The following is a 25758-nucleotide window of genomic DNA, read 5'->3' on the forward strand; positions in this document are numbered from 1 at the left end:
CCATGGAATATTGGAACCATCAGTTATTTCAAATTACAAATCTCTTTTGCAGTAATGTATTGATTGTGATAGCATTGGTTTGTCACCTCGTAAACAAATGATGTCGCATTCAATACTTACCCACAAGGGCAGGTAACTCTTCAATATGCAAAGCCAGCATAACACATATTAGGTGATAGACTATCATTGTATAATGTATGAGATGGTCACCTGAAGTCACATTTGTATTATAAGATAAGCATATTTTAATAATATTTTTGTTATTCTTACAAGAAAAGCTTTCTAGTTGTTGTATCCTCTGTCAAATTTTAAATCATCTCAATGACTACTGTTTTAGATTTCATTACTATACTTTGTATAGACCTGTTTGAGCCCTGAATATGACACATTTTTAATCACAGTTGCGTAGAGAAAGATTCATGGAAGAGATGGAGAGCTACCAGAAGCAGCTTGAGGAGTTTGCCACGTTCGGAGACATGAACGATATCCAGAAATATCTGAGGAAGGCACAGGCTCTCGACAACAAACTGAACGTGGCTCAGGAGAAGGTAAAATCTGATTCACCACTTTTATTTCATGTCTTTACTGGGTATTTCTTTTGTGACTTTGAATTGGTAACAGTGGACCTGCGATAATCTGGATGCCAATAACCTGAAAACTGTGTACCGAATATCGAGGGCTCACTGTATTAAAGGTTAGTTTTCTTTTTCATCTTTTGTAAATGTATACGTCTAATTCTGAAGACATGTTTTCACTACAGATTGAAGCCTTTAACAATGAAGAGGAAGCGTTTGGCTGGCAGACGACTGCTTATCCTCAACGTCAGGGCATCATCAATACGCTGAAACCATACCTCAGTCTGTACGAACTAACTGTCGACTTTAACAACAAATACAAGTAAGTAAATTCACTGTACCTACAATACTCTGAAACCACACCCCAGTCTGTATGAGCTTGTGCAACATAGAGAAGCCACTATCATTTGAAGTGAAATTGACATTTTATTAACATTTTACCATATATGGAAGTTATGTTAACCTTTGACCTCTACAGGGAATGGATGGATGGACCAATGAGTGGCGTGGATCCTGATGAGGTCGAACAGGATGTTGGAAACTTCTGGAGAAATCTCTACAAACTGGAGAAACAGTTTGACTCTGTTCCAGCAGCAAAGAAAATCGCACACAAAGTAAGGATAAGGGGATACAATTAAAATGATATGATACATTCTTGTTGGAAGGTATTTCTGAGGAACTGTTTCAGCAGTAAAATTCAAAAGAAGTAAAACTCATATTATAACTGAAAATGCATTTGTTAGATATTCAAAGATAAACTTTTATAAAATTTGTTAAATAGATATATTTTCATGCTCAATTAAATCAATCACTGTGATTTCGTCAACTCATGTTAACAAGGTTTGATTGTAGAATGGAGTCTATATAATTTTATTATACAATTAAAATGTTAAGCAGAAACTTTATTGTCCAACATAATGTTGTAGGTCAAGGGCAAAGTTGAGGAGTTCCGTGAACACATGCCACTTGTCAACACGCTGTTTAATCCTGGACTGCGTGACCGCCATTGGGAACAGATCTCCGAGGCCGCCTCCTTCCCACTGAAGCCAGATGACAGTTACTGTCTGTCGAAGTTTGTCGACATGAATCTTGACTCTCACATTCCACGATTTGAGCAGATCAGTGAAGCTGCCAGTAAGGAATTCTCTCTGGAGAAGGCTATGGAGAAGATGAAGACAGAATGGGCTGAGGTAAATATAGAACCAAATGGAAAATATGGATTTTATTACCACAAGAGAATTTCCAAAAACAACAGTTGATTATGATTACACATAGAAATTGATAAGTATTATAAAATTAATTTTGATATGATAATTGATTTGATGTAATAATGATGTATGTTTGCATTTGTAGATTGAGTTTACCATCATCCCCTACCGTGATACTGGAACCCAGATCCTGTCGTCTGTTGATGATATTCAGCTTCTTCTGGACGACCACATTGTGAAGACACAGACCATGAGAGGATCACCATTCATCAAACCCTTCGAGAATGAGATCAAGTATGATACACCCTTCCAACTATATACAAAAACTGTAAAACAACTTTCTCAGCGACTTAAATTTTGTGTTTTCATGTCTAATGACTTTTCATGATGATCTAATTTCACGTTTTTAGAAGCTCTAATTTTTAAGAGTTGTAATTGAACTTTTTTGAGGCAATTTGTTTTAGCGAATTCTAATCGCTGGCAAACTATTAAGTTGATGTACAGTACTCTGTTGACTATAAACAACAAAGCTTGTTGAACTATTGCCAAAAATTTTCTTATTATTCAAATATGGATTTAAAAATTTAGATAATTAGAAAATCACTTCCACTGACTTATCATGAATTCTATACATTGAAGATTGATTGATAGCACTACTTGGTTCCTAAGTTAACTTAGCTGTTTTATACATTGTTCAAAAAACAATAATGGAATAACGACCAATTTGTTTTGTTTGACAGAGATTGGGAGGGTAAGCTGATGCTGCTCCAGGACATTCTGGACGAGTGGCTCAAAGTCCAGGCCACCTGGCTTTACCTGGAGCCCATCTTCAGTTCCCCTGACATCATGGCTCAGATGCCGGAAGAAGGCCGTCGCTTCACGACTGTCGACAAGAACTGGAGGGATATAATGAAGTCGGCTGTGGTCGACAAGCATGTGTTGGCCGTCATTGAGATTGAGAAAATCCTAGAAAGACTGAAGAAATCTAATGAACTGCTGGAACTCATCCAGAAGGTAAAGTATATCATATCTCTGATCTACAGAGACAATAGATATTGTATTGTAAGGATTTTAAATTATATATATCAAAAATCTTCATTTGTCTGAAGTAGAGAATGTCAACAGAAAACATGAAGTTGTCTCCCCTTCTTTCTTCATTCTAAGTCAGCTTTTATTTTTCAAGGTAATTTCTTGATTATATTTGTCCAGAAGATGAAAAAAACCTTATCTGAAATTTTTGTTCGGAAAAGAAAGAAGAAAAACTTATTTCAATTTTATCTAAGATTTAGAATTCTTGTATTTCAGGGTTTGAATGACTACTTGGAAAAGAAACGTCTGTTCTTCCCAAGATTCTTCTTCCTTTCCAACGATGAATTGTTAGAAATCCTGTCCGAGACCAAAGATCCCACCAGGTAAGCCCAATCATTTATACAAATTTGTGTTTCAGATTGAGGATTTTAGGCTGTAAGCTAGCCATGGAATCCTACTCTATTAGATTCTGGGTGTTGAATTATGTTAGAATTGTTAAAGAAATCTTTTTAAAATTTCAGGGTACAGCCTCATTTGAAGAAGTGCTTTGAAGGAATCGCTCGACTGGAGTTCACCGACACTCTAGATATCACACACATGAAGAGTAGTGAGGGCGAGATTGTAGAACTTATTGATGTCATTTCTACGTCAAAAGCTCGCGGACAGGTGGAGAAATGGCTGCTAGAACTGGAGGGAGACATGATCGCTTCACTTCACAAGGTAAGACAAATCATCACTGATAGGAAACACTTAACTGTTCGTTTGTAATATTTAAGACCTAAGATGAAGTTACAGCAACCACAAAAATGCCAGATTTCCTGTGTTTATCTATATCAGGTTTGTTTTATGGTACACTGATAATCAGTTACTATACATGACAGACCCAGATTATGGGAACTAATTTTATATCTATTTATTCAAAATCATTGAAGAAGTGGTGGTAAGTGTAGTGATAATGATTAGCTAACATTTCTGAACATACAAAATTATAAAACTCATTTTACATTCACATTTCAAATATTTAAGCCATTTTTGTATGTAACTTTAATGTAATGTTTGTAATTACCTTAAATTGAAGATTTATAAATTATTGATATTGTCTAAGTAGATGAAGATTTATAAGTTACTGGTTTTATATGGAATGCTGTTATAACTTGTAAAACACACAATTATTTTTATTCCAGACCACTGGTGAGGCTATTCAGGCCTATGTTAAACAGTCTCGGTCAGAATGGGTAAAAGCCTGGGCCGGTCAGTGTGTATTGGCCGTAGCCTCCATGTACTGGACGACCTACATTCATGAGGCGTTCAAAAAAGGTGGCTCCGCTCTCGACGACTACCTCCAAGTGAACAATGCACAAATTGATGACATCGTAGAAATGGTACGAGGAAAGCTCTCTAAACAGAACCGTGTCACCCTTCAGGCTCTGATTGTACTGGACGTCCACGCTCGTGATGTACTCGCGTCACTCGTCAAAACCAACGTCTCTGATGAGATGGACTTCGCATGGCTCAGTCAGCTCCGGTATTACTGGGAGGTAAGGGCTCAATTGTAACAAAAGAATAGGTCCGAAATCAAATTTAATTCTAAATTCTTAGGATATTACATTAGTGTTCTAAAACAAAATATTAATACAGTCAAACAAGTCTATAAAGACTACACAAACGATGAAAACAAATTGCTTTAATTGCCAAATAATCTTTATACACAGTACAAATTGTGTTGAAATTGACCTGGAACCTGAAAGAGAAATTTTTGCAAAGCAGGTGAGGATTTTACAAAAAGGTTGCATGAGTTAGCTGGTGTGAATGTAGATTTTTTTTTTTTTTAAATTGTTTTGTTTTATTCATTCAGGATGGAGAAAGTGGTTAATTAAACAAAATTGTTTCCATTTATAGGATGATCGTATGATCACTCGTATGATCAACTCTATGCTGAAGTATGGTTACGAGTATCTCGGCAACACAGGACGTTTGGTCATCACACCACTCACTGACAGGTGTTACAGGTAAATTTACAGAATTATAAACATTGATCTCACAATTATTTAGTTTTATGGAGTAAATGGTTGTTTGCAAAAAATCTGCGTAACAAGTATGAAGAAAAAGAATCAGCCAATAAACAAATAAAAAATAATTATAACCTTTTGAAAAGTGTTTTCAGAAAGAAATATTTTGATGAAAATAAAATTGATATTTGTCAAGGAATATAATCAAAATAAGATTTCCGATATAAAAATGCATCATTAAAAAATTAAATGTACTTAATAATATAATCCCTGGTACATGAAGTGACATATAATAAGTTCTCCGAAATGATCGTATTATATTTCAATAAGATGTCCTCCTAGCTGATTATATTATAAGATCCAATAAGATGTTGAATGTACACTTACAGAACCTTGTTTGGTGCCCTACATCTCCATCTTGGTGGAGCTCCCGAGGGACCCGCCGGAACTGGAAAGACAGAAACCACAAAGGATTTGGCCAAGGCTGTCGCAAAACAATGTGTCGTCTTCAACTGCTCTGACGGTCTCGACTTTATTGCTCTTGGGAAATTCTTCAAGGTGAAATATTTTGACAGCTTGCATTTTGTTAGAGAAATCGTAAGAAAAGTAGTCTTTTTGACCTCATATTTAACAGACTTTGATGAACTTAATAAACATGTTCTGTTTTGTAGGGTCTGGCCTCCTGTGGAGCCTGGTCTTGTTTTGACGAATTCAACAGAATTGATCTGGAAGTGTTGTCCGTCGTAGCCCAGCAGATCCTCACCATCCAGAGAGGTAGGTACAGCTGATATCAATGGAATTCCTGGTTACTGTTAACTATTTCTATGTGCGATTTATATTCAATTTTTTGTGAGCGATAAGATATCATGTAAATAAATTGCTGCCAAATTGTTTCTAACACAAATGAAGTAGAATCATAATAGTCTAGATTGGAAAATTATTAAACCGTCCTGAATAAGTAGGTCAACAGATAAATGTGATATTTTGTTGCCATAGATATACTGATATATTCTAAAAGCCAGATCACGAAAATGTAAAATCACTTAAAGTCAATTTCATTCTTATAGTTCAAATCGTGAATGTTTTCTAACCACAAAAATAGCCTCTATTACTGGTATTACTTTGTACATATTACATTAAGCTAATAATGCTTAATACTATGTGTGTAGGTATCAATGCCGGTGCAGACCGTATGATATTTGAGGGTACAGAGATCAGACTGGATCCCACCTGTTCTGTCTTCATTACCATGAACCCTGGATACGCTGGACGCTCCGAGCTTCCAGATAACCTCAAGGTCAAGACATTTGATATTTCTTTTGTTGTTTTTATTTGTATTTGCTCTCTATTTACTTTTATTTTACATATTGGAGTTTTTAACTGTTCTATAAGAAAGCTGTTGCGTTTTGTTTTTAGGCTTTGTTCCGTACTGTGGCTATGATGGTGCCGGATTATGCCCTGATCGCCGAGATCTCGCTGTACTCCTGTGGTTTTGTACACGCCCGTCCTCTGTCTGTCAAGATTGTGGCTGTGTACCGTCTCTGTTCTGAACAGTTGTCTTCACAACATCATTACGACTACGGCATGAGGGCCGTCAAGTCTGTACTGACTGCTGCTGGTAACCTCAAGGTATGTAGTTGTCTCCTCTTGGAGTTTGTACTAAAATGGAAGAAAAACATATGTTTGCTATATACAAGTTCAAATCAATTAACTTTCTGGTTCCGTTTTATCATTTTGTAAAAATTAAACATTTTCTTAGTCAAAACGGTTTTTTTCTTCTGGTTTTTGTATTTACTTAGATTTCTCAATGTAAGATACATAAACATTTTATATTGGTTAAGTACAAACCATAACCCCTGTGAATATAATCATTTCTCTTAATGTATTCTCGGATGTTACTTAATTTTGTAATCCATGTTTACAGTTGAAATACCCTGAGGAGGACGAGAACGTATTGATGTTGCGATCCATCATCGACGTTAACTTGCCCAAATTCTTGAGTCACGATTTGCCACTGTTCCACGGTATCACATCTGATTTGTTCCCTGGAATCAAACTTCCTCCTCCAGACTACGAGGTCCTCAACGAAGCTATTAAGGCTAACTGTCTCAAACTAAACCTACAGTGTGTTGACTTCTTCCTGGAAAAGATCCAACAGGTACGAATTCATCTTCATAGCGCTGACTACCCCTAGTCATCTTTGATTATCACATTATTGTATTTGATTTTAAGGAAGGTATTGATTGTGATGTCATAGCTACCTCAATTTTTTTAGAAAAAAAACCTCAAAAAACACATGTTCATAAGAATCAATACCTGCCCTCAGGGGTAGATAACTCTGTAGTGTACAAAGTCACAATAACTCAGAGGTTTGCTTGGTACAATCTGAAAGAAATACTAGGCTTAGAACATAAAGGAATATTTCTATCAAAACTGCAGCATTTCTATATTCTGCTATTTTCTTCTCCAGATTTACGAGATGATGATCGTCCGTCACGGTTTTATGATTGTCGGTGAACCATTTGGCGGAAAGACAAGTGCCTACAAGATTCTGTCTCACGCCCTTGGAGACATCCATGAGAAGGTGAGATTATTTTTTTTTGTGTGTATGGATAATATACCATAATCCACATAGAGGACATATAAGTGTCTGTTGGATGTGGAATTTATTTTACATGAATTGTTTTTTTGGAAGGCACAAGTTTTATCTAGTGTACATTGTATATTGTAACTTCTAAGAAATAACTTGTGATGTGTATTAAATGTCATAGCCAACAACAATGAGTTTGTATGGTTTTGTTTTGGAAAACACTACATATATTTTGGGGATCAAAATGACTTACTTTAACTGTAGTGAGATATATCTAATTAAATTAATGTAAAGTTAAATTCTTTGATTTACACCTTATATCCATAATGAGCAATTGTGTAATTATGCAGCCTGTATATTAATTATCCTTTGCTGGTAGGGTCTGATGGAAGAAAACAAGGTCCAGATTACCGTCCTTAACCCCAAGGCTGTAACCATGGGTCAGTTATATGGTCAGTTTGACCCCGTCTCCCACGAGTGGTCCGACGGAATCCTGGCCGTGTCCTACAGAGCCTTTGCTACATCTACGGTCAGTATTAACGATTGATTTGAACCAAGCATTTAGTAAGCACTTTAGATAGCAAGAATTTCATAACATTGAGTTGTTACCAAACACTTTACCTTTTATACCTAATGGTATTTGATTATAGTAAAACTTTTGTGGTGTCTGCAGAAAATATCTTTCCCAGAATATGTTATTTCTATAACCATCAAACAACATTTACCCAACAGACCCCAGACAGGAAGTGGTTGATCTTTGACGGTCCGGTCGATGCCATCTGGATTGAGAACATGAACACTGTCCTGGATGACAACAAGAAGCTGTGTCTGATGAGTGGAGAGATCATCCAGCTGGCTAACACCACTAACCTCATGTTTGAACCCATGGATCTGGAGGTGGCCTCCCCCGCTACAGTATGTATCAACTGTTTACTGACAATCGTCAATGTTAAAGGTGTTCTATCTCAATGTGGATTGAAGGAAAATTTACATTAAAACTATCTGAGAGATAATGTTAACTTGTTTTCCAGGAGAAAAAGTGTTGTTGAAGAATTTTATTTAAGTCATGAATCTGCTGCTGAAAATCTTCAAACTGTAGAATTTACTAATTGGAATGTCTAACCAAATGTGCAGACAAAACCATTTTGTATTGTTTATACACGCTTATCTCCCTTTGCCAGGTCTCGCGCTGTGGTATGATCTACATGGAGCCGTCGTCCATGGGATGGCGGCCGATGGTAAAGTCCTGGCTCAATAACATGCCACCATCACTTACTGAGACCCACAAGTCTACCATCAACGACATGTTTGAGAGATTTGTAGACGCCTGTATTCAGATGATCAGGAAAGGTGGTGTTGTGGTAAGTGATCTCTCATTCACCCCTGAAAACACTCTTAGGTGCTTCTAAATCAAAGACTAGCCCAGTCCATTAGAAAACTTTGGGGGTGATGAGTTAATTAGAAGGAGTTTGGAATTGTAATTTATGTAAATGTCAAATAGTTGTATTATTAATATATTGGTAGGGAACAGCTAGGTATTTAAATATCTGCACAATGTGTAATATATTTATTTTGATATTTTATGCCTTTTTGAATGAACAATGTATATTTTCAGAGATAGAATCATATAAACAGTAAGGAATTAAAATAATCAGTATCTTACTGTTCAACACCTCCCTTTTTCCCCTACAGGAACTTTCACCAACCACCGACATCTCGCTAGTGAACTCTCTCATGAATCTGATGGATTCATTAATGGATGAGTTCCAAGATGAGGCGAAAATCTCACAGATGGAAGAAAGGGAGATAATCACTTGGCTGGAGGTAAGAGGAGATAACCTAAGGAAAGGGGAGATAATCTATTATAAAATTCAGAGATTTTTTTAATTTGGCTTGAGATAAGAGGCGATAATTTATTAAGAAAAGGGAACAAGTGACTACAGATGTTAGAATTAAATATATAAAATAACTGAAGGATTATTTTTTTTATTCGTGGGATACTTTGTTGTTCTTGTTATTCATTTATGAAGTCAGTGAAAATAATTTACACGATTTTATTTCCAGAGTATTTTCTTCTTTGCCATTACCTGGTCTATTGGTGCCAGCTGTTCTGATGACGGCCGTGCCAAATTTGACAAGATTCTCCGAGAGTTGATTTCTGTAAGTTTGTTAATTAGAAGTTTAGTAATTTTGATTTAATTTTTTTTTTTAAAGAATCACTGAAAAGTCTTATTACCAAGGAAGAATAAGAAAAGATTTTTATAAAATTCATAAAGATTAAGGATCTATTGTCCAGTATCAAGTGGTTTTTTCTGTCTTGTAACCATGGTAACATATTTGTATACACAGGGTGGTATGACGGAGGATACTAGGATTAAGATCAGCCTACCAGAACTTGTCGACCCACCAATGAAGCCCTACCTGAACCCTTTCCCACCCAAGGGACGAGTATACGACTACAGGTTTATCAAGGAGGTAAAGTAACGCAGTAGAAGTTAAAAATCAAAAACAAATAAAACTTGTTAAATTTTAAACATACAGTAAAAGAATATCACCGTAATATATTGCGAGAAACAAAAGCAAACTTTATCTTTTTGGAAGCATATTGGTATTTGCTCAAAAACTGTGGTTCTAACTGAATATTCAAGATTAAACATAAATTTAGATTTTTTGGACTTGAAACTCTGATTTTATGTTCAGACTTTGGTCATTCTATGACTTGTAAATTTTATAAGTGATGACCATGATGACTGCTCAACTGTATCTAACCTATGATATTGTGATTTTAGGGATCAGGAAGGTGGCTCCAGTGGTCTGATGAGATCAAAGATTCCCCTCCAATCGGAAAGGAGGCGTCCTTTAACGAGATCATTGTCCCCACCGTGGATACAGTACGATACACAGCACTTCTAAACATGCTGCTTACACACAAGAAACCCGTCCTGTTTGTCGGCCCCACGGGTACCGGCAAAAGTGTCTACGTCGGCGTAAGTGTCATTTCCTTTCTCAAAATCTTGTTATGTGGAAAAGTAATAAAAAAAATAAATCATTTCAGCAGAAGCGGTTACATAATTTTCAACTGAAACTATTGTTATAAGAAACAAAAAAAAAAGAAACATTTGTTTCATTTTAGTTCTTATAGAATTAGTGGTGCTGTTGATATTATCAAACAAGATGTCTTACAAAACTACCTTTCTCTGTTGAGTGTGAGCAGGAGATATTTTATATATTTGTTATCAAACTTCTTTCATATTGTACTTTGTAGGATTTCTTGCTGAACAAGCTGGATAAAGAGTTGTACAAGCCCAACATTCTGAATTTCTCGGCTCAGACCACGGCAAACCAGACACAGAACATGATCATGTCCAAGCTGGACAGGCGTAGGAAGGGCGTATTTGGTCCACCGCTCGGCAAGACCGCGGTCAGTAGATAATCATTCTATAGTCTAACAGTCAAAGTAAAAACATAAAAAATGTGCATAATAATGAGAACAATCCTTCTGTTCTTTGCTAGGAAAAGAAATTACCAGGGGGAAAAGTTCATAAATATCCAGATGAAACAGAGTACATAAATACTTAATTCTTAAATCTTAGTTTAGCTCATTCCTCCCTGAAGATGCATTTTGACTCTTCTAAATCAAAGACTAGACAAGTCCATTATGTAATTTCAGGGATGAATATGTGAAATGTTTTATGTTATATCTTGCAGTTGGTGTTTGTGGACGACCTGAACATGCCAATGAGAGAGACGTTTGGTGCCCAACCTCCTATTGAACTGCTCCGTCAGTGGCAGGATCACTGGAACTGGTACGACCTGAAGGAGATCACGGCCATGAAGCTGATCGACATTCAGCTGGTCGCGGCCATGGGACCCCCTGGTGGAGGCCGTAACCCCGTCACACCCAGATTCCTCCGTCATCTCAACACCATTACCATCAACGAGTTTGATGATGACACTATGATCACCATATTTAAGAGAATTATGGAATGGCATATCTCATCCAGGTAAGTTAGAATTAACTTTTTTATCAGAAAAATATATACTGTACACAGAATCAGATTTTAGCTTAAAACTGATATTAATTAAGTTTGCATAGTGATGTATTTTTGCATTCACAATAATTATTGCTGAATTAAAGACTTGCAAAACTTATGACTAGGGCAATCACATTATAGTACAATTTTTGTGTGCAAAATGCACTAAAATACAGTTTACAATAATAATATTTGTTTTTAATTACACTTCTACTTAGATTCCACTTATTCCTGACCAATCAAAACAATCTAATAAGTCATATCTTATGACCAATCATATTTCTATGATTTACTGACCAATCAGACTATTTATTTTACCAACTGACCAATCAGACTATTTATTTGACCAATCAGACTATTTATTTGACCAATCCCTGTTTTTCCCTACAGAGGTTTCAGTAACGAGTTTAAGCCATGTGTAGAACAACTTGTACTGGGTACTCTGACCACGTATAAGGAGGCGATGAAGAACCTTCTACCCACACCTACCAAATCTCACTACCTGTTTAACCTGCGTGACTTCAGCAGAGTGATCCAGGGTGTCCTGCTCTCCACTCCAGAAACCATGGAGGAGCCGGCCTCCATGAAGAGACTCTGGGTCCATGAGGTATCTAACAGTTTGTCTGAAGAAAATTCAGCTATACTTACAAATATTACTCCATTTGTAGAAATTGAAAATTTCATAATCAAATAGATTTTAATGAAAAATATCAGATAGAATATTAACCAATTAAAAAATTCAGTCAACCCTGTCTATAAAGACCACTCAAAAGACATAAAAAATTATCTTTCTCAGCCAAGTGGTCTTTATATACAGGTTAAATCGTGTTGAAATTGACCATTTACACAGAGTTTGTCGCTGAGTTTGAATTGCTAAAAACATTTTTGACTATACTGTTAATATATTTGGTGTTGAATGATCCAGGTAGTAAGCGTGTTTGTTGTAGACCTATTTTACTGTATCAAGGTTATCATTATTCAATCTCAATTCATTACAGGTGTTCCGAGTGTACTATGATCGTCTTGTTGACGATGCTGATCGTAATTGGTTGTTTACCTACGTCCGTGAAGTGTGTAAAACAGAATTAAGGGAAGACTTTGATCAGCTATTTATACATCTGGACTTCGATAACGATGGCAAGGTTACGGAGGATGACCTTCGTAGCTTAGTGTATTGTGATTTTGCGGATCCGAAATCCGACTCTAAACATTATGTTGAGGTGCGGGATCTAGAAAACCTCCGTGTGACAGTAGAGGGATATCTGGACGAGTTTAACAACATGAGTAAAAAACCAATGAACCTTGTACTGTTCAGGTAAATATTCTATGTTGCAAACCTTGATGCTATGTTCGACCAAAGAACACACATTGGAATGAGATAGAAAATGATCCATTACAGTTTTATCTTTTTAAACTTACTGAAGATAATTTCATACAGAAATATAAAAAAAATCATAAACCAAAAAAGTTTGTAATAAGTCAATTACAAGTATGCGGGTCAAAATTTTAACTGAAAACAAGAAAATCAAATTTTAAAATATTCACGATCTGGCTGTCATGATTTATATGACTCAACAATTTCTCAATAATTTGTGCAGCAAATCACAATCTCAGCACTGTCATGTGAACTCGTGAAAATAATCAATTATACGCACTGGTATCATTATCCTAACGTCATTAGCATATAGTAGGTAGAGTTATCATAGTTTTTACTGTGATATTGTATTTCCACAGATTTGCCATTGAGCATGTGTCCAGAATTGCTAGGATTATAAAACAGCCAAGGAGTCATGCCCTTCTTGCTGGAGTGGGAGGCTCCGGTCGTCAGTCCCTCACCAGACTCGCAGCACATATGGCAGACTTTGATCTGTTCCAGGTCAGATATTTAAACCATCATACAAAAATCATGTACAAATATTTGAAAAAAAAAAGGTTTTGGTTTCTTATAAATTCTGAAATAATTTTACACAATGAGATAATTTTGATATGTCATAATTGATAATTATTGATAAAATTATTGATATTTGATAATGGCCAAATCAGAATTTATTTTAATTGATAAGCTGAATGAGACGAATGGTTTTTTCTCAGACATATTTTGTATTTTTTAATATAGAAATATTTTTGTTAGTACTACATGTTGAAATTGTTTTTATTATATTTCATGTAATATAATTAAGGGAGATTGTTTCCTTGTTTGATTGTGCATTATCTTTGGATTATAAACAGGTTGAACTTTCCAAAAGTTACGGAACTCCCGAGTGGCGTGAGGATTTGAAGAGAATTTTACGTAAATCTACAGAGACAGAAAACCATGGTGTCTTCTTGTTCTCTGATACCCAGGTAAATACTGGATAAGTGAAAATAATGTTTCACAACATAGATAATTCTCTGGGTATATCTTACTTAAAATTGGCACTTCCTAGAAGGATTCATAGAGTACATTACCGAATTTCATTAAAGTTTGATAGTTTAAAAAAAAATTGATTTGCCAAGATAGCTTCAACAGCAACTGTAAAAATCTATCAATTTTTTAAACTGTTGAGGAATCATCTTATATTTTGTAAGAAAAATATTATTTTTGTTGCTAAATATGTCGATACTTTCTGTTCCTAGATCAAACAAGAATCTTTCTTGGAAGATATTAATAATCTGTTAAATGCTGGTGAGGTACCAAACCTCTTCGCTATTGATGAGAAACAAGAAATCTGTGAAAAAATGCGCCAGTTGGATCGGCAAAGGGACAAAACAAAGCAGACCGATGGAACACCAGTAGCTCTGTTTAACTTCTTCATCTCGCGAGTCCGAGACCAGCTCCACATTGTCCTGGCTATGAGTCCCATCGGAGATACTTTCCGAAGCCGTCTCAGGAAATTCCCCTCACTTGTCAACTGTTGTACCATTGATTGGTTCCAGGTTAGTTTCCATAGCGATGAATTTTATACATTTACAGGGACTTTAATTTTCCATCTCATTTTGGTTTTTCATTTTATTTCATAAAAAAAATGTGTATATCAAGCATTTTTATTGGACGAAATAAGCATCTTTTAATAATTTCACTTTTCTATGAAAATGGACTTGTTCTTGACGATGCAATTAAAAATAAGAAGAAAACCCCATGTAAATGGAAAAAACATTGTCTGTTCTTAAAAATTGGTATGTACAAACTATTGAGAAAACATGACCTAGTTATTATAAATATTGTTATCTTAATAATTAAGTTCATGATAGATCTATAAAGTATGATAATATACATGACCTTGACCTTTGTTACAGTCGTGGCCTGAGGATGCCTTACAGGCCGTCGCCCTACGTTTCCTGGAGGACGTCGAGCTGGGCGAGGATGAGCGTGTGGGCTGTACTACCATATGTAAACTATTCCACACCTCAACAAGAGAATTGTCACAGCGGTTCTTCCTTGAGTTAGAACGTCACAACTACGTCACACCAACATCGTACCTCGAACTAATTAGTACATTTAAAACTTTGCTGGACAAAAAACGACAGTAAGTCACACCAAGTTACCTTTAGATGTAAGCTAAAACCTTATGCTAATCAGGTCAAACCTTAGGTTAATGAGGATCAACAAAACCTGTTGTTATTTAAGTTGTTATTGTCAAAAGTAACAAAATCAATTATGTTTGTTTCCAGTATCTCTATGATTTTTAACTTGCTATTATACAATAGTGAAAATGATAGGAGTTTTTAGAAAATGTAGATTTTAAAGTTAGAGGTTGATATATCAAGGACCAATTGTTGGAAAGGGCATTAACTTATAATCAAAGCTTAAAGTGCTAACCTATGCCAACCTAAGTGACAAGTGAGAAATTAGAAGTTCACTAATCATGTGATTAAGCTAATTACCTTTTTAATGATCCTTCTCTGCAGATCTTTTTAACACCATCTTTATTATTCTCTAATCTAGAGAGGTCCAGAAGCAGAAGAGGCGATATGAAGTGGGTCTAGAGAAGCTACAGTCAGCTGCATCTGAGGTCGCCGTGATGCAGAAAGACTTGACAGACCTACAGCCACAGCTTGTCATCGCCAGTAAGGAGGTTGACGAGATCATGATTGTCATCGAGAAGGATTCTGTCGAGGTGGCTAAAGTCGAGAAGGCGAGTAGAGTTATCTCATCTTTACATATTGCAGGGATATCTCCAAAAATAACAACACAGTGAAAGTTTTATACATACAAATCACAGTATTAAGTACTCCCAAAAATAACAACACAGTGAAAGTTTTATACATACAAATCACAGTATGAAGCACTCCCAAAAATAACAACACAGTGAAAGTTTTATACATACAAATCACAGTATTAAGTACTCCCAAAAATAACAACACAGTGAAAGTTTTATACATACAAATCACAGTATTAAGTACTCCCAAAAATAACAACACAGTGAAAGTTTTATACATACAAATCACAGTATTAAGTACTCCCAAAAATAACAACACAGTGAAAGTTTTATACATACAAATCACAGTATTAAGTACTCCCAAAAATAACAACACAGTGAAAGTTTTATACATACAAATCACAGTATTAAGTACTCCCAAAAATAACAACACAGTGAAAGTTTTATACATACAAATCACAGTATTAAGTACTCCCAAAAATAACAACACAGTGAAAGTTTTATACATACAAATCACAGTATTAGCACTCCCAAAAATAACAACACAGTGAAAGTTTTATACATACAAATCACAGTATGAAGCACTCCCAAAAATAACAACACAGTGAAAGTTTTATACATACAAATCACAGTATGAAGCACTCCCAAAAATACCCTCATTTACAGTGTATCAACATTGTATCAACATTGAGATAATAAATCATGTTTGTCTGTAGGTTGTGAAAGCTGATGAGGCTGTCGCCAACGAACAAGCTAAAGCCGCTAAGGCAATCAAAGATGAATGTGATGCTGATCTCGCCGAGGCTATCCCGGCGCTGAATGCTGCTCTGGCTGCCCTCAACACCTTGACAGCCCAGGATATCACTGTGGTAAAGACGATGAAGAGTCCTCCGTACGGTATCAAGCTTGTACTGGAGGCTGTATGTGTACTTAAGGGTATCAAACCAGAACGTATTCCCGACCCTAGCGGCTCCGGCAAAAAGATTGAGGATTATTGGGGGCCGTCCAAGAAAATGTTGGGTGACATGAAATTCCTGGAGAGTCTGAGAGATTTCGACAAGGTAACTGAGTTGGGACACATTTAAGCTTATGTAAAGATTTACACAGAAGATCTGATTACATTTATATTATATTGCCTACATATTTTCTCTATAGAATATTTTGCGTCTTTGTTATTGTTGACGCATTTTCAAATACATAAATTCACTATCAAGGGCACTAAATGACAATAATAAATAGTGAACCTATTGAATTGGCATTCTTGCTTTCTTGGGAAATTACGTGAAAGTATGTCTCTTGCGAAAAAATACAACACTATGGGAAGTCTTCAGATTAAGATTCTTTATACTGTCATTGGTTTGCTGACCTCTACTCCTACATTATTACAGGATAATATCCCCGTAGCCTATATGAAGCAGCTCCGCTCCAAGTACATGACAAACCCCGAGTTTGACCCTGACAAGGTCAGGAATGCCTCCACTGCCTGTGAGGGTCTGTGTAGGTGGTGCTGTGCCATGGATGTGTATGATAGGTAAGTTTGTAGATGATTACAATTATATGTAAAATTGAAAAACTAATTAGGACATATTACCATAAATTTATAGATTTTACTGATACCAGAACCTTTTATTATCATCAGTATTTTACATGCTGAGTCTTGGAGTAAGAATTTGAATGTTAAGAAAGTTGCTAAGGATATTACTGTTTTTAGTTTGAGATCAAAAAGATGGGATTCTTGTAAAAAAAATCAGCTTTTATAAATGTAACTACCTATAATTGCTGAGAACTTTGGTTTAGATATTTATCCATTGAACCAAAAGCTGCTGAGATAAATTGAGTTTTTAAGATTTCATTATGTCTTGAAAGGCTAGAGTAAATATTTGGTAGAGATTCCTATGTCAGTAACAAAACTCATAATGTGCTATTTATAGTATATTCAGGGTAACACAGGATTCTTACAAATATAAATCTGTAGGATATGAATTACTAAAAATAGTAAGTACGTATACACACATACAACAAACAAGGTCACATGATGGAGAATTAAATAAGGAGACAAATATAATAAATTGCTAGTAACCTGCTACAGTTAGCAGAGATTGAAGGTGAAATCTAATGTATATAAATATTTTTTTTCTTTCCAAACAGAGTTGCTAAGGTTGTTGCCCCTAAGAAGATCAAGCTGAAGGAAGCTGAGGGTGAACTGGCCACTGCTATGGCTTCCCTGGAGAAGAAGAGAGCCTCACTGAGGGAGGTCCAGGACAAACTGGCCAAATTACAGACAACTCTGGAAAACAACAAGAAAAAGAAGGTAGATCTGGAGAACCAGGTGGACATGTGTACAAAGAAATTAGAACGAGCTGAGCAGCTGATCAGTGGACTGGGAGGAGAGAAGGATCGGTGAGGCAATACTTCTCCATTTAGTTATCATAATACCTATAAAAGCATTATTACTTTTTATCCATTGAAGGGCTGCGATAGCTTAGTGGTTAAGATATTCAGATATATAACCACAAGCCCTTTTTCCCTGAATAGCAAGTTTTAATCCCGTGTTGACAGGTACTGACTGCAGGGCAGTGGTTTTTCTCCAGGTACTCTGACTTTCCTTTACCACTTAGACCTGGCATGTCCATAAATAACCTTGGCTGTTGATTTGAAGTTCAATCAATCAACCAAACCTCAATCTTTTCATTCAGAAGGCTGTTCTAATATATATAGCAAATAGTTGGCTTCAAAATACAATTGTATATATATTCCTAATATCAAATTTTGCTACAAATAATCATTGATACTTGTTGACACAATAACATGTTTCTTGAGAACCCTTTGACTATAATTACCTCCCTTTGTACAGTTGGGGCCAGGCCGCCCATCGTCTTGGTATCCAGTACACAAACTTGACCGGTGATATCCTTGTCTCGTCCGGAATAGTCTCCTACCTCGGAACATTTACATCTGCCTTCAGACAGGTAAGATTAATTTCAATTCCTTCCCCCAAGGGAGGCAGCTCTGTAAAATTCAAAAACAAAATATTTCCTTCATAACATATAGTTGGTTATTTTTATGGGGATGATATTTCACAATTTCATAGAATATTGATATGATTACAAAAATTTGATCATTAAAAGATTGTTTCAAACTGTTGATCTATTATAACAGTAATATTTGTACATTAAAATTCTTACCTGCCTCCTCAGGACCAGACGCAGAGCTGGATAGCCTCCATTAAGAGCAACGGAATTCCATGCTCCAATGATTTCTCCCTGATCAACACACTCGGAGAACCAGTCAAGATTCGTGCCTGGAACATTGCTGGTCTCCCTACGGACAACTTCTCCATAGAAAATGGAATCATGTTGTCGTAAGTTTACCGCTGTAGTTTCTGATTTTATTGTTTAAGTTGATTGGTAATCAGTATTGAGATTTGGCTTTATGCTATAAGATGTCTAGCTCATTTAGAACATAAAACTTCTTTTAAAATGAAGAATTTTGATGATTTGACTGTCATAGTTGTAAATATTACTATTTATTTGGGCCGTGAGTTAATGTTTATCACACGAATACATCCTTAACCTATTGATTTATTTTGATATTCACCAGAAATGCGCGTCGTTGGCCGCTGATGATTGATCCCCAGGGCCAGGCAAATAAATGGATCAAAAACATGGAGAAGGCCAATAACCTCCACTGTATCAAACTCAGTGATGCCGACTTTGTGAGGACACTGGAGAACTGTATCCAGTTTGGAACTCCAGTAAGTTTGCTTCATATATCAAATTAATTTTGTTAAAAATATTTTGAAACAGCGTAAACATTTTGTAATCTCCGACACCAATTTATTTTTGCTATGTTTTAATTTTACTGTTTCACGCCTCACAAACTTTTAACGGCAATCTAATTTGGCGATTCACATTTAAAACATTCTATTTTACTTATAGTTAAATCTACAGCGATTTGTTTTTTCTTTTTCATAAAATCATAATTAATATTTATGCTAAAATTTAACAGTTAAAATAAGTTGTTTTACAGTACATAGCATTTCTATACTAGAACCACGTTTTGTCCTGACCTACTTAAATCTCAAGACAGTAAGGTCCTGACCTACTTCAATCTCAAGACAGTAAGGTCCTGACCTACTTCAATCTCAAGACAGTAAGGTCCTGACCTACTTAAATCTCAAGACAGTAAGGTCCTGACCTACTTAAATCTCAAGACAGTAAGGTCCTGACCTACTTAAATCTCAAGACAGTAAGGTCCTGATCTACTTAAATCACAAGACAGTTAGGTCCTGACCTACTTAAATCTCAAGACAGAGTCCTGACCTACTTAAATCACAAGACAGTAAATGAACAGAGGATTAAATTACAATATTGTTGACAGGTCCTGCTGGAGAACGTACAGGAAGAGCTGGATCCTCTCCTTGAGCCACTGCTGCTGAAACAAACCTTCAAACAGGGTGGCAGCATCTGTATCCGACTTGGAGACAGTACCATAGAGTACTCTCAGGACTTCAAATTCTACATCACAACCAAGCTCCGAAATCCCCACTACCTCCCCGAGACCTCAGTCAAGGTAAGGCTGGTTTAGACTAAGTTTTACAAAATCACTTTAGTTATATTAGATATCATATTTCTGAAATCCCACTACTTCACAGAGACCTTGTTCAGCGTAACTTAGGCTTGAGTTACAGTATATTAGCGAAAGTTTAATGAAATAGCTTGAGTTATATTAGATAATTCCACTATCTCACAGAGATTTTGTTGAAGGTAAACTTACAGAAAACATTTACAATCCTCCTGCATCTCATACATAGTTGATTTATGACAGGAGATATGTAACTCCATCACAAACCAGAAACTGCAAAGTTCTGTAGTTCCAACAATTTTTCGTAGACCAACTAAATTTAAAAGTTTGCAAAGATTAACTTACAAAAATTTGAAAAATAAAGTTAAATTTCTATCAATATAAACAAGGTTTATAAGCTTTTGCTGTGAATTTCATGTTATTGCGAAAGTAAATAGAACACGAAAGAATGTTGGCACTGTTAAAGTGAATAGTCGGGCAAAGAAAACCAGTCTAAATGCGTTCATTGGCCTTCCAAAAGTTCTCACACATTACTATGACGGCCAAGTTTTGCTTAGTTTCCCAGTTCTGACCATTGAAATGAAGAAAAGTTGAAAGCATTGAAAGCGAAATTATACTGGATACATTCACACCATTTTTACCGACTTTAGCTTTCTTGCCCGACTGTTCACTTTAAGCTAGATGTGATTGCTATAATTATGATATTTGATGTCTTCAGGTCACCCTGCTGAACTTTATGATCACCCCCGAGGGTCTAGAGGATCAGTTATTAGGTATAGTGGTCGCTAAAGAACGACCTGAACTGGAGGAGGAAAAGAACGCCCTCATCATACAGAGTGCTACCAACAAACGCCAACTCAAGGAAATTGAGGATAAGATCCTGGAAGTTTTGTCTTCATCAGAAGGCAACATTCTGGAGGATGAAACAGCCATTAAGATTATGTCTTCATCCAAAACCCTCTCTGACGAGATTTCAGAAAAACAGGTAAATTTAAGGCTAATCATCATGAATATTTAAAAAAAAAAAACCAATATTCAATTAGAATCTTTAATTAATTTTTCTAGGATGTTAAAACAGGTAAATTTTCAGCTAGTCATGATTATCTTTAAAAGATTATACATTCATACACTTCCTTGATACCATATTGAATTTATTTTTCTGTGATGTTTTTGATAAATTTGATGAAAATCTTAAAAAATTATGTTCTTTTATTTTAGGCCATTGCTGAGGAAACAGAAGTGAAAATTGACAAAGCTCGTCTGGGCTACAAACCAATTGCCATTCATTCCACCATCTTGTTTTTCTCCATCGCTGATCTGGCCAATATTGAACCTATGTACCAGTATTCTCTGACCTGGTTCATCAATCTGTTTGGAATGTCGATCGAGAATGCAGAGAAGTCAGACGACCTAGCCGTGCGCTTACAAAACCTGCACAACCATTTTACATATTCTCTGTACTGTAACATATGTCGCTCACTGTTTGAGAAGGACAAGGTAAGAGTTCTCCTTAGTTGTCTCCCTTGTAATAACTCCTCAGTTGTCTCCCATGTACTCAGGTTAGGTAGCAGTGTACAGTAAGACCGAATGGCCATGGGTGAGATTTTTATCAAGCAGAAAGCCCCTGTTTTATTATATGCATAAAAAATTAAAAAATGTATATGTCCTAAAATTGGTGAATTCAATCTAGAGAATTATATGCAAGCTTCACATTTGCATAAAGAAATTCCCCAAAATGGGTTCGAGATTAAAGGTTTAGAGGATATCCGAATGTGCGTCTAAGATGGAAAAACTCGATACTGTAGCAGCAGAAATTGATAGCCGGGGTACGAGGTAAGATTGCTCAAAAGTTTAATGATATACCTATGTCGAAATAGGCTCGGTTCCGCTATCACGGCAGTGATGCTTGGTTTTAAACTGTGTTCAAGAAAAAAAAATCTCCTAGAGGGGGTGTAATTTTGGGTTGAAAATCCCAATTTTTTGCATTTTTTCAAAAAAACAAATTTGGTTACCATGGTTTTTACAGGCTCACAACACCACAAAAAGCAGACTTGTCCAAAAATGAACTCTGCATAACAATAGCAAATGTTGTGTAGATTAAAAATATATATACTTTGATATAGATGTCATTTAAGGTTAAAAAGCTGTGTGTACATAATTAAAGCCTGCACTTAATTTTGCTGAATTTTTCAAATCTACTGTACACTGCCACCTTAATATTCCCTCTCCTTAATATATGACTTCTAAATTACTTCCCTTGGACACTTTGTCTCCCGTTTACCCTGATTATTACTTCTCGTACTTAGTATACAAGTTCCAATCACCACCCATGGACATAATACTACAGATAAAACTCAAATATTGATTCAATCTGTATCTTTGGTTTCAAATTTATCTTTCATTTTACTTTTGCTAAACTAAAGAGAAAAATAGATAATCTATATGCTATGATCAGTAAACAGAACATGTTCATTCTCAGTGTCTGTTATGCTTTATAAAACATTTCCTATTTATTATTCCAGCTGTTGTTCTCATTCCTGTTGGCGGTAAACATCCTTAAACACGACAAAAAGATCAACGAGGAGGAGTGGCGGTTCCTACTGACCGGAGGTATCGGTCTCGACAACCCACACAGTAATCCCACGTCCTGGCTTCCCTCCAAATCCTGGGATGAGATGTGTCGTCTGGACGACCTAGAGCACTTCAAGGGAATTCGTACCAAGTTTATTAGCCAGAAAGATCAATGGAGGGAGATGTACGATTCACTGGTATGTGGGCCCTTTGTTTATCTTTATGTAACCCTGGTCAGTACTAGCCACAATATACCCCTCGTCTGGAGAGGACATCTCTTTAGCTCCATCATGTTTTATTGTGTTTTTGTAGCTAATTTCACAAGAACAACCTAAATGCTTTTGTTTGATTATAAAACTGTTCTGTTGTTGTTTTATTAAGTTGGAATTTTATGATTGTTTTTCCTTTTAGTAATCAGTTTTGATCTCATTTGTTTTCAGGAGCCACAACACGCCAAGATGGCTGGCGACTGGGAGGAGAAACTGGAGATGTTTCAGAAGATGTTAGTCCTCCGATGTTTACGTCCTGACAAGGTAATCTGGCAAAACAGTCGCCAATCAAAATCCATTATCACCCTCAGACATAGTATCTCATTGTAATTCAATAAAAGTTTTGAAAGCCTCAGATTCCGACCTTATTACCAATTCATAGAAATTGACTTTTTTTTTAAACAGAAAGTTTTCTCTTTCTTCACCAGGTCGTGCCAGCAGTGCAGGACTTTGTTGCAGAGAAAATTGGTAAGAAGTTTATCGAGCCTCCACCGTTTGATCTGCCGAAAGCCTTCGCTGACAGTACCTGTGCTGCCCCACTTATCTTTATTCTGTCTCCTGGTGCAGATCCGATGTCGTCTCTCCTCAAGTTCGCCGATGATCAGGTAGGTTATATACTAGTATGCTTATATACTATTCTAGTTAAAACATCCTGAGAATCAATTGTTTTGTTTAGTGTTGCTTAACACATACACCCCAGAAGACACTTTTAGACTCTTCAAAATTAAACACTAGACAAGTCCATTATAAAATTTCAGGGCTGAATGAGTTAAAGGCCCACTACCCTTTCAAAACGGCTTTTAATTTTTAAAATGGGAATGCAAAACGAGATCGATAATTTTGTAGAGTTGCAAATGTTATTAACTTACCTTTATAACTATACTCATCATCATCTTCTGAAGAGTTTAATAAAAAATGAATAAATTGTTGATATTTATAACGTGGGTCGTCTCATGTAATTCCCGCCATCGTCCTAAATATCGTGCGGTAGTTGACTATTACTGCGCAAGACGGCAAACAGCGAAATTTATCTCCTCAGTTATCATATTTAACGCAGGAAATCTTGCATATGTTTGGTGTTGTGACCTCATCTTAGGCCATCGATATGTTTTTTCTTACGTAGTTAATGATTTAAAGAAACCTTTAAATTTTGCTTCAGAAAGGTAGTGGGCCTTTAAATCAGAGAATTTATCCACTTCAAAGAAGTTATGAATGGAAGTGATGTGTTTTGATGACCTTGTTTTAATTCTGTGACACTTTGTACATTGATGATGAAATGAATCCTATAGGATTTGATACAGACTTTGACTCCTTCAATATTGATATATTTCTACAGGGATTCGGTGGAGCCAAGTTTGACTCTCTCTCACTTGGTCAAGGTCAAGGTCCGATTGCCATAAAGATGATACAGAAGGGAGTGAAGGAAGGCACCTGGGTGATGTTACAGAATTGTCATTTGGCGCCATCTTGGATGCCCACGCTGGAGAAGATTTGTGAAGTAAGGAAATTTGTTGGAATTACAAGATAGATTTTATACAATCTTAGTAGGAAAGGTGCTGTTAAAGAATAAGTCAAATGTATCAAAGCAATGTTAGAAGCATTGATGCAATTGTTAAACAAAATTTTCCAATTATTTGATTGTTTCTTGTTAAACCTGCATGATAATTAATTTTATGAAATTATTTCAACATGTTATCTTTGTCAGTTACGACTGATAATTTAAATATTTTTGAGATTACACTTATGACTTATCATCACTCGGACCAAAGCAGACGACACTTAGATGTATATTTGCTAAATTTTCCTCATAGGATTTAAACCCGGAACAGACCCACCCTGACTTCCGTCTGTGGCTGACCAGTTACCCGGCCTCGTTCTTCCCTGTGTCCATCCTCCAGAACGGTGTTAAGATGACCAACGAGCCGCCAAAAGGACTCAGATTTAATGTCCTCAGATCATACCTTACTGACCCCATTTCTGACCCCGAGTTCTTCTCGTCTGTCAAGAACCAGGTATGATTTAAACAAATAATAAAAATGGATGCAATTTAAAATTCATATTATTGTTAATATCTTAATTTTTGGAAACTTTAGCAGTCTTTGAGGAAAGGAATATATGACAAGTCAATAAAAGCTAGTGGCTTTGTTTTATGGTCAAAATTTTAATATCAATTTCATAAAAAAAAAAATCATTTTTGTTTCACATCGATGAGATATGATAAAACTCTGTATTTCAGTATGCCTGGAAGAAACTACTCTTTGGTTTGTGCTTCTTCCACGGAATCGTCCAAGAGAGAAGGAAGTTTGGACCTCTAGGCTGGAACAATCCATATGAATTTAACGAGACTGATCTGCGTATCAGTGTACAACAGTTGGCTATGTACCTGAATGAGTATGAGGTAAAATAGGACAAACCAATTTATTTTTATTTTCGTATATACCACGGAGGATTAAAATTCGCCAAAATTAATCACCGCAAAACACAATGTTTTACCTGTAAACCATGAAATTAAATAACCATATAAATGTTGTTGGATATTTCTCTTATGGTCTCTGCTTCACAGAGACTATCAGTTACCTCCCTTAGTTAAGGCATCCATATAAAAAAAAAAATTGAATTTCAGTGCTGCTGAACAGTAATGAAATTCTTCTTCTTTTTTTATTTAATATAGAGCAGTTTAAAACTGTCTTAGATAATTAAATCAACAACTTATCCACTATAATATTTATAAATAAGAAACTAATTTACTT

At 35.9% G+C, this 25758-nt stretch overlaps 1 protein-coding gene across 3 annotated transcripts in view; it reads left to right on the forward strand.

The window, feature by feature from the left end:
* Positions 1 to 25758, forward strand: part of LOC138310379 (dynein axonemal heavy chain 7-like) — a 47654-nt gene that overhangs the window by 12352 nt on the left and 9544 nt on the right. For all 3 annotated transcript variants that reach the window (XM_069251577.1, XM_069251578.1, XM_069251579.1), the window contains 47 exons: positions 402 to 548; positions 761 to 897; positions 1054 to 1189; positions 1502 to 1765; positions 1929 to 2077; positions 2524 to 2797; positions 3089 to 3195; positions 3334 to 3532; positions 3997 to 4350; positions 4712 to 4821; positions 5211 to 5379; positions 5493 to 5595; positions 5991 to 6118; positions 6238 to 6450; positions 6746 to 6979; positions 7292 to 7405; positions 7791 to 7940; positions 8144 to 8326; positions 8593 to 8772; positions 9104 to 9235; positions 9476 to 9571; positions 9761 to 9886; positions 10201 to 10398; positions 10677 to 10832; positions 11120 to 11415; positions 11836 to 12052; positions 12444 to 12760; positions 13180 to 13321; positions 13675 to 13788; positions 14062 to 14361; positions 14722 to 14951; positions 15371 to 15560; positions 16301 to 16645; positions 16973 to 17115; positions 17733 to 17984; positions 18439 to 18553; positions 18782 to 18945; positions 19185 to 19338; positions 19965 to 20156; positions 20887 to 21153; positions 21387 to 21665; positions 22691 to 22936; positions 23180 to 23272; positions 23437 to 23613; positions 24345 to 24506; positions 24820 to 25020; positions 25245 to 25406. In XM_069251577.1, coding sequence (XP_069107678.1) covers positions 402 to 548; positions 761 to 897; positions 1054 to 1189; positions 1502 to 1765; positions 1929 to 2077; positions 2524 to 2797; positions 3089 to 3195; positions 3334 to 3532; positions 3997 to 4350; positions 4712 to 4821; positions 5211 to 5379; positions 5493 to 5595; positions 5991 to 6118; positions 6238 to 6450; positions 6746 to 6979; positions 7292 to 7405; positions 7791 to 7940; positions 8144 to 8326; positions 8593 to 8772; positions 9104 to 9235; positions 9476 to 9571; positions 9761 to 9886; positions 10201 to 10398; positions 10677 to 10832; positions 11120 to 11415; positions 11836 to 12052; positions 12444 to 12760; positions 13180 to 13321; positions 13675 to 13788; positions 14062 to 14361; positions 14722 to 14951; positions 15371 to 15560; positions 16301 to 16645; positions 16973 to 17115; positions 17733 to 17984; positions 18439 to 18553; positions 18782 to 18945; positions 19185 to 19338; positions 19965 to 20156; positions 20887 to 21153; positions 21387 to 21665; positions 22691 to 22936; positions 23180 to 23272; positions 23437 to 23613; positions 24345 to 24506; positions 24820 to 25020; positions 25245 to 25406 — 8817 coding nt within the window. The remainder of the gene's footprint in view (positions 1 to 401; positions 549 to 760; positions 898 to 1053; positions 1190 to 1501; positions 1766 to 1928; positions 2078 to 2523; positions 2798 to 3088; positions 3196 to 3333; positions 3533 to 3996; positions 4351 to 4711; positions 4822 to 5210; positions 5380 to 5492; positions 5596 to 5990; positions 6119 to 6237; positions 6451 to 6745; positions 6980 to 7291; positions 7406 to 7790; positions 7941 to 8143; positions 8327 to 8592; positions 8773 to 9103; positions 9236 to 9475; positions 9572 to 9760; positions 9887 to 10200; positions 10399 to 10676; positions 10833 to 11119; positions 11416 to 11835; positions 12053 to 12443; positions 12761 to 13179; positions 13322 to 13674; positions 13789 to 14061; positions 14362 to 14721; positions 14952 to 15370; positions 15561 to 16300; positions 16646 to 16972; positions 17116 to 17732; positions 17985 to 18438; positions 18554 to 18781; positions 18946 to 19184; positions 19339 to 19964; positions 20157 to 20886; positions 21154 to 21386; positions 21666 to 22690; positions 22937 to 23179; positions 23273 to 23436; positions 23614 to 24344; positions 24507 to 24819; positions 25021 to 25244; positions 25407 to 25758) is intronic.

The sequence above is a fragment of the Argopecten irradians genome, chromosome 16 (genome assembly GCF_041381155.1).
Source record: "Argopecten irradians isolate NY chromosome 16, Ai_NY, whole genome shotgun sequence".
NCBI classification, from domain to species: domain Eukaryota; kingdom Metazoa; phylum Mollusca; class Bivalvia; order Pectinida; family Pectinidae; genus Argopecten; species Argopecten irradians.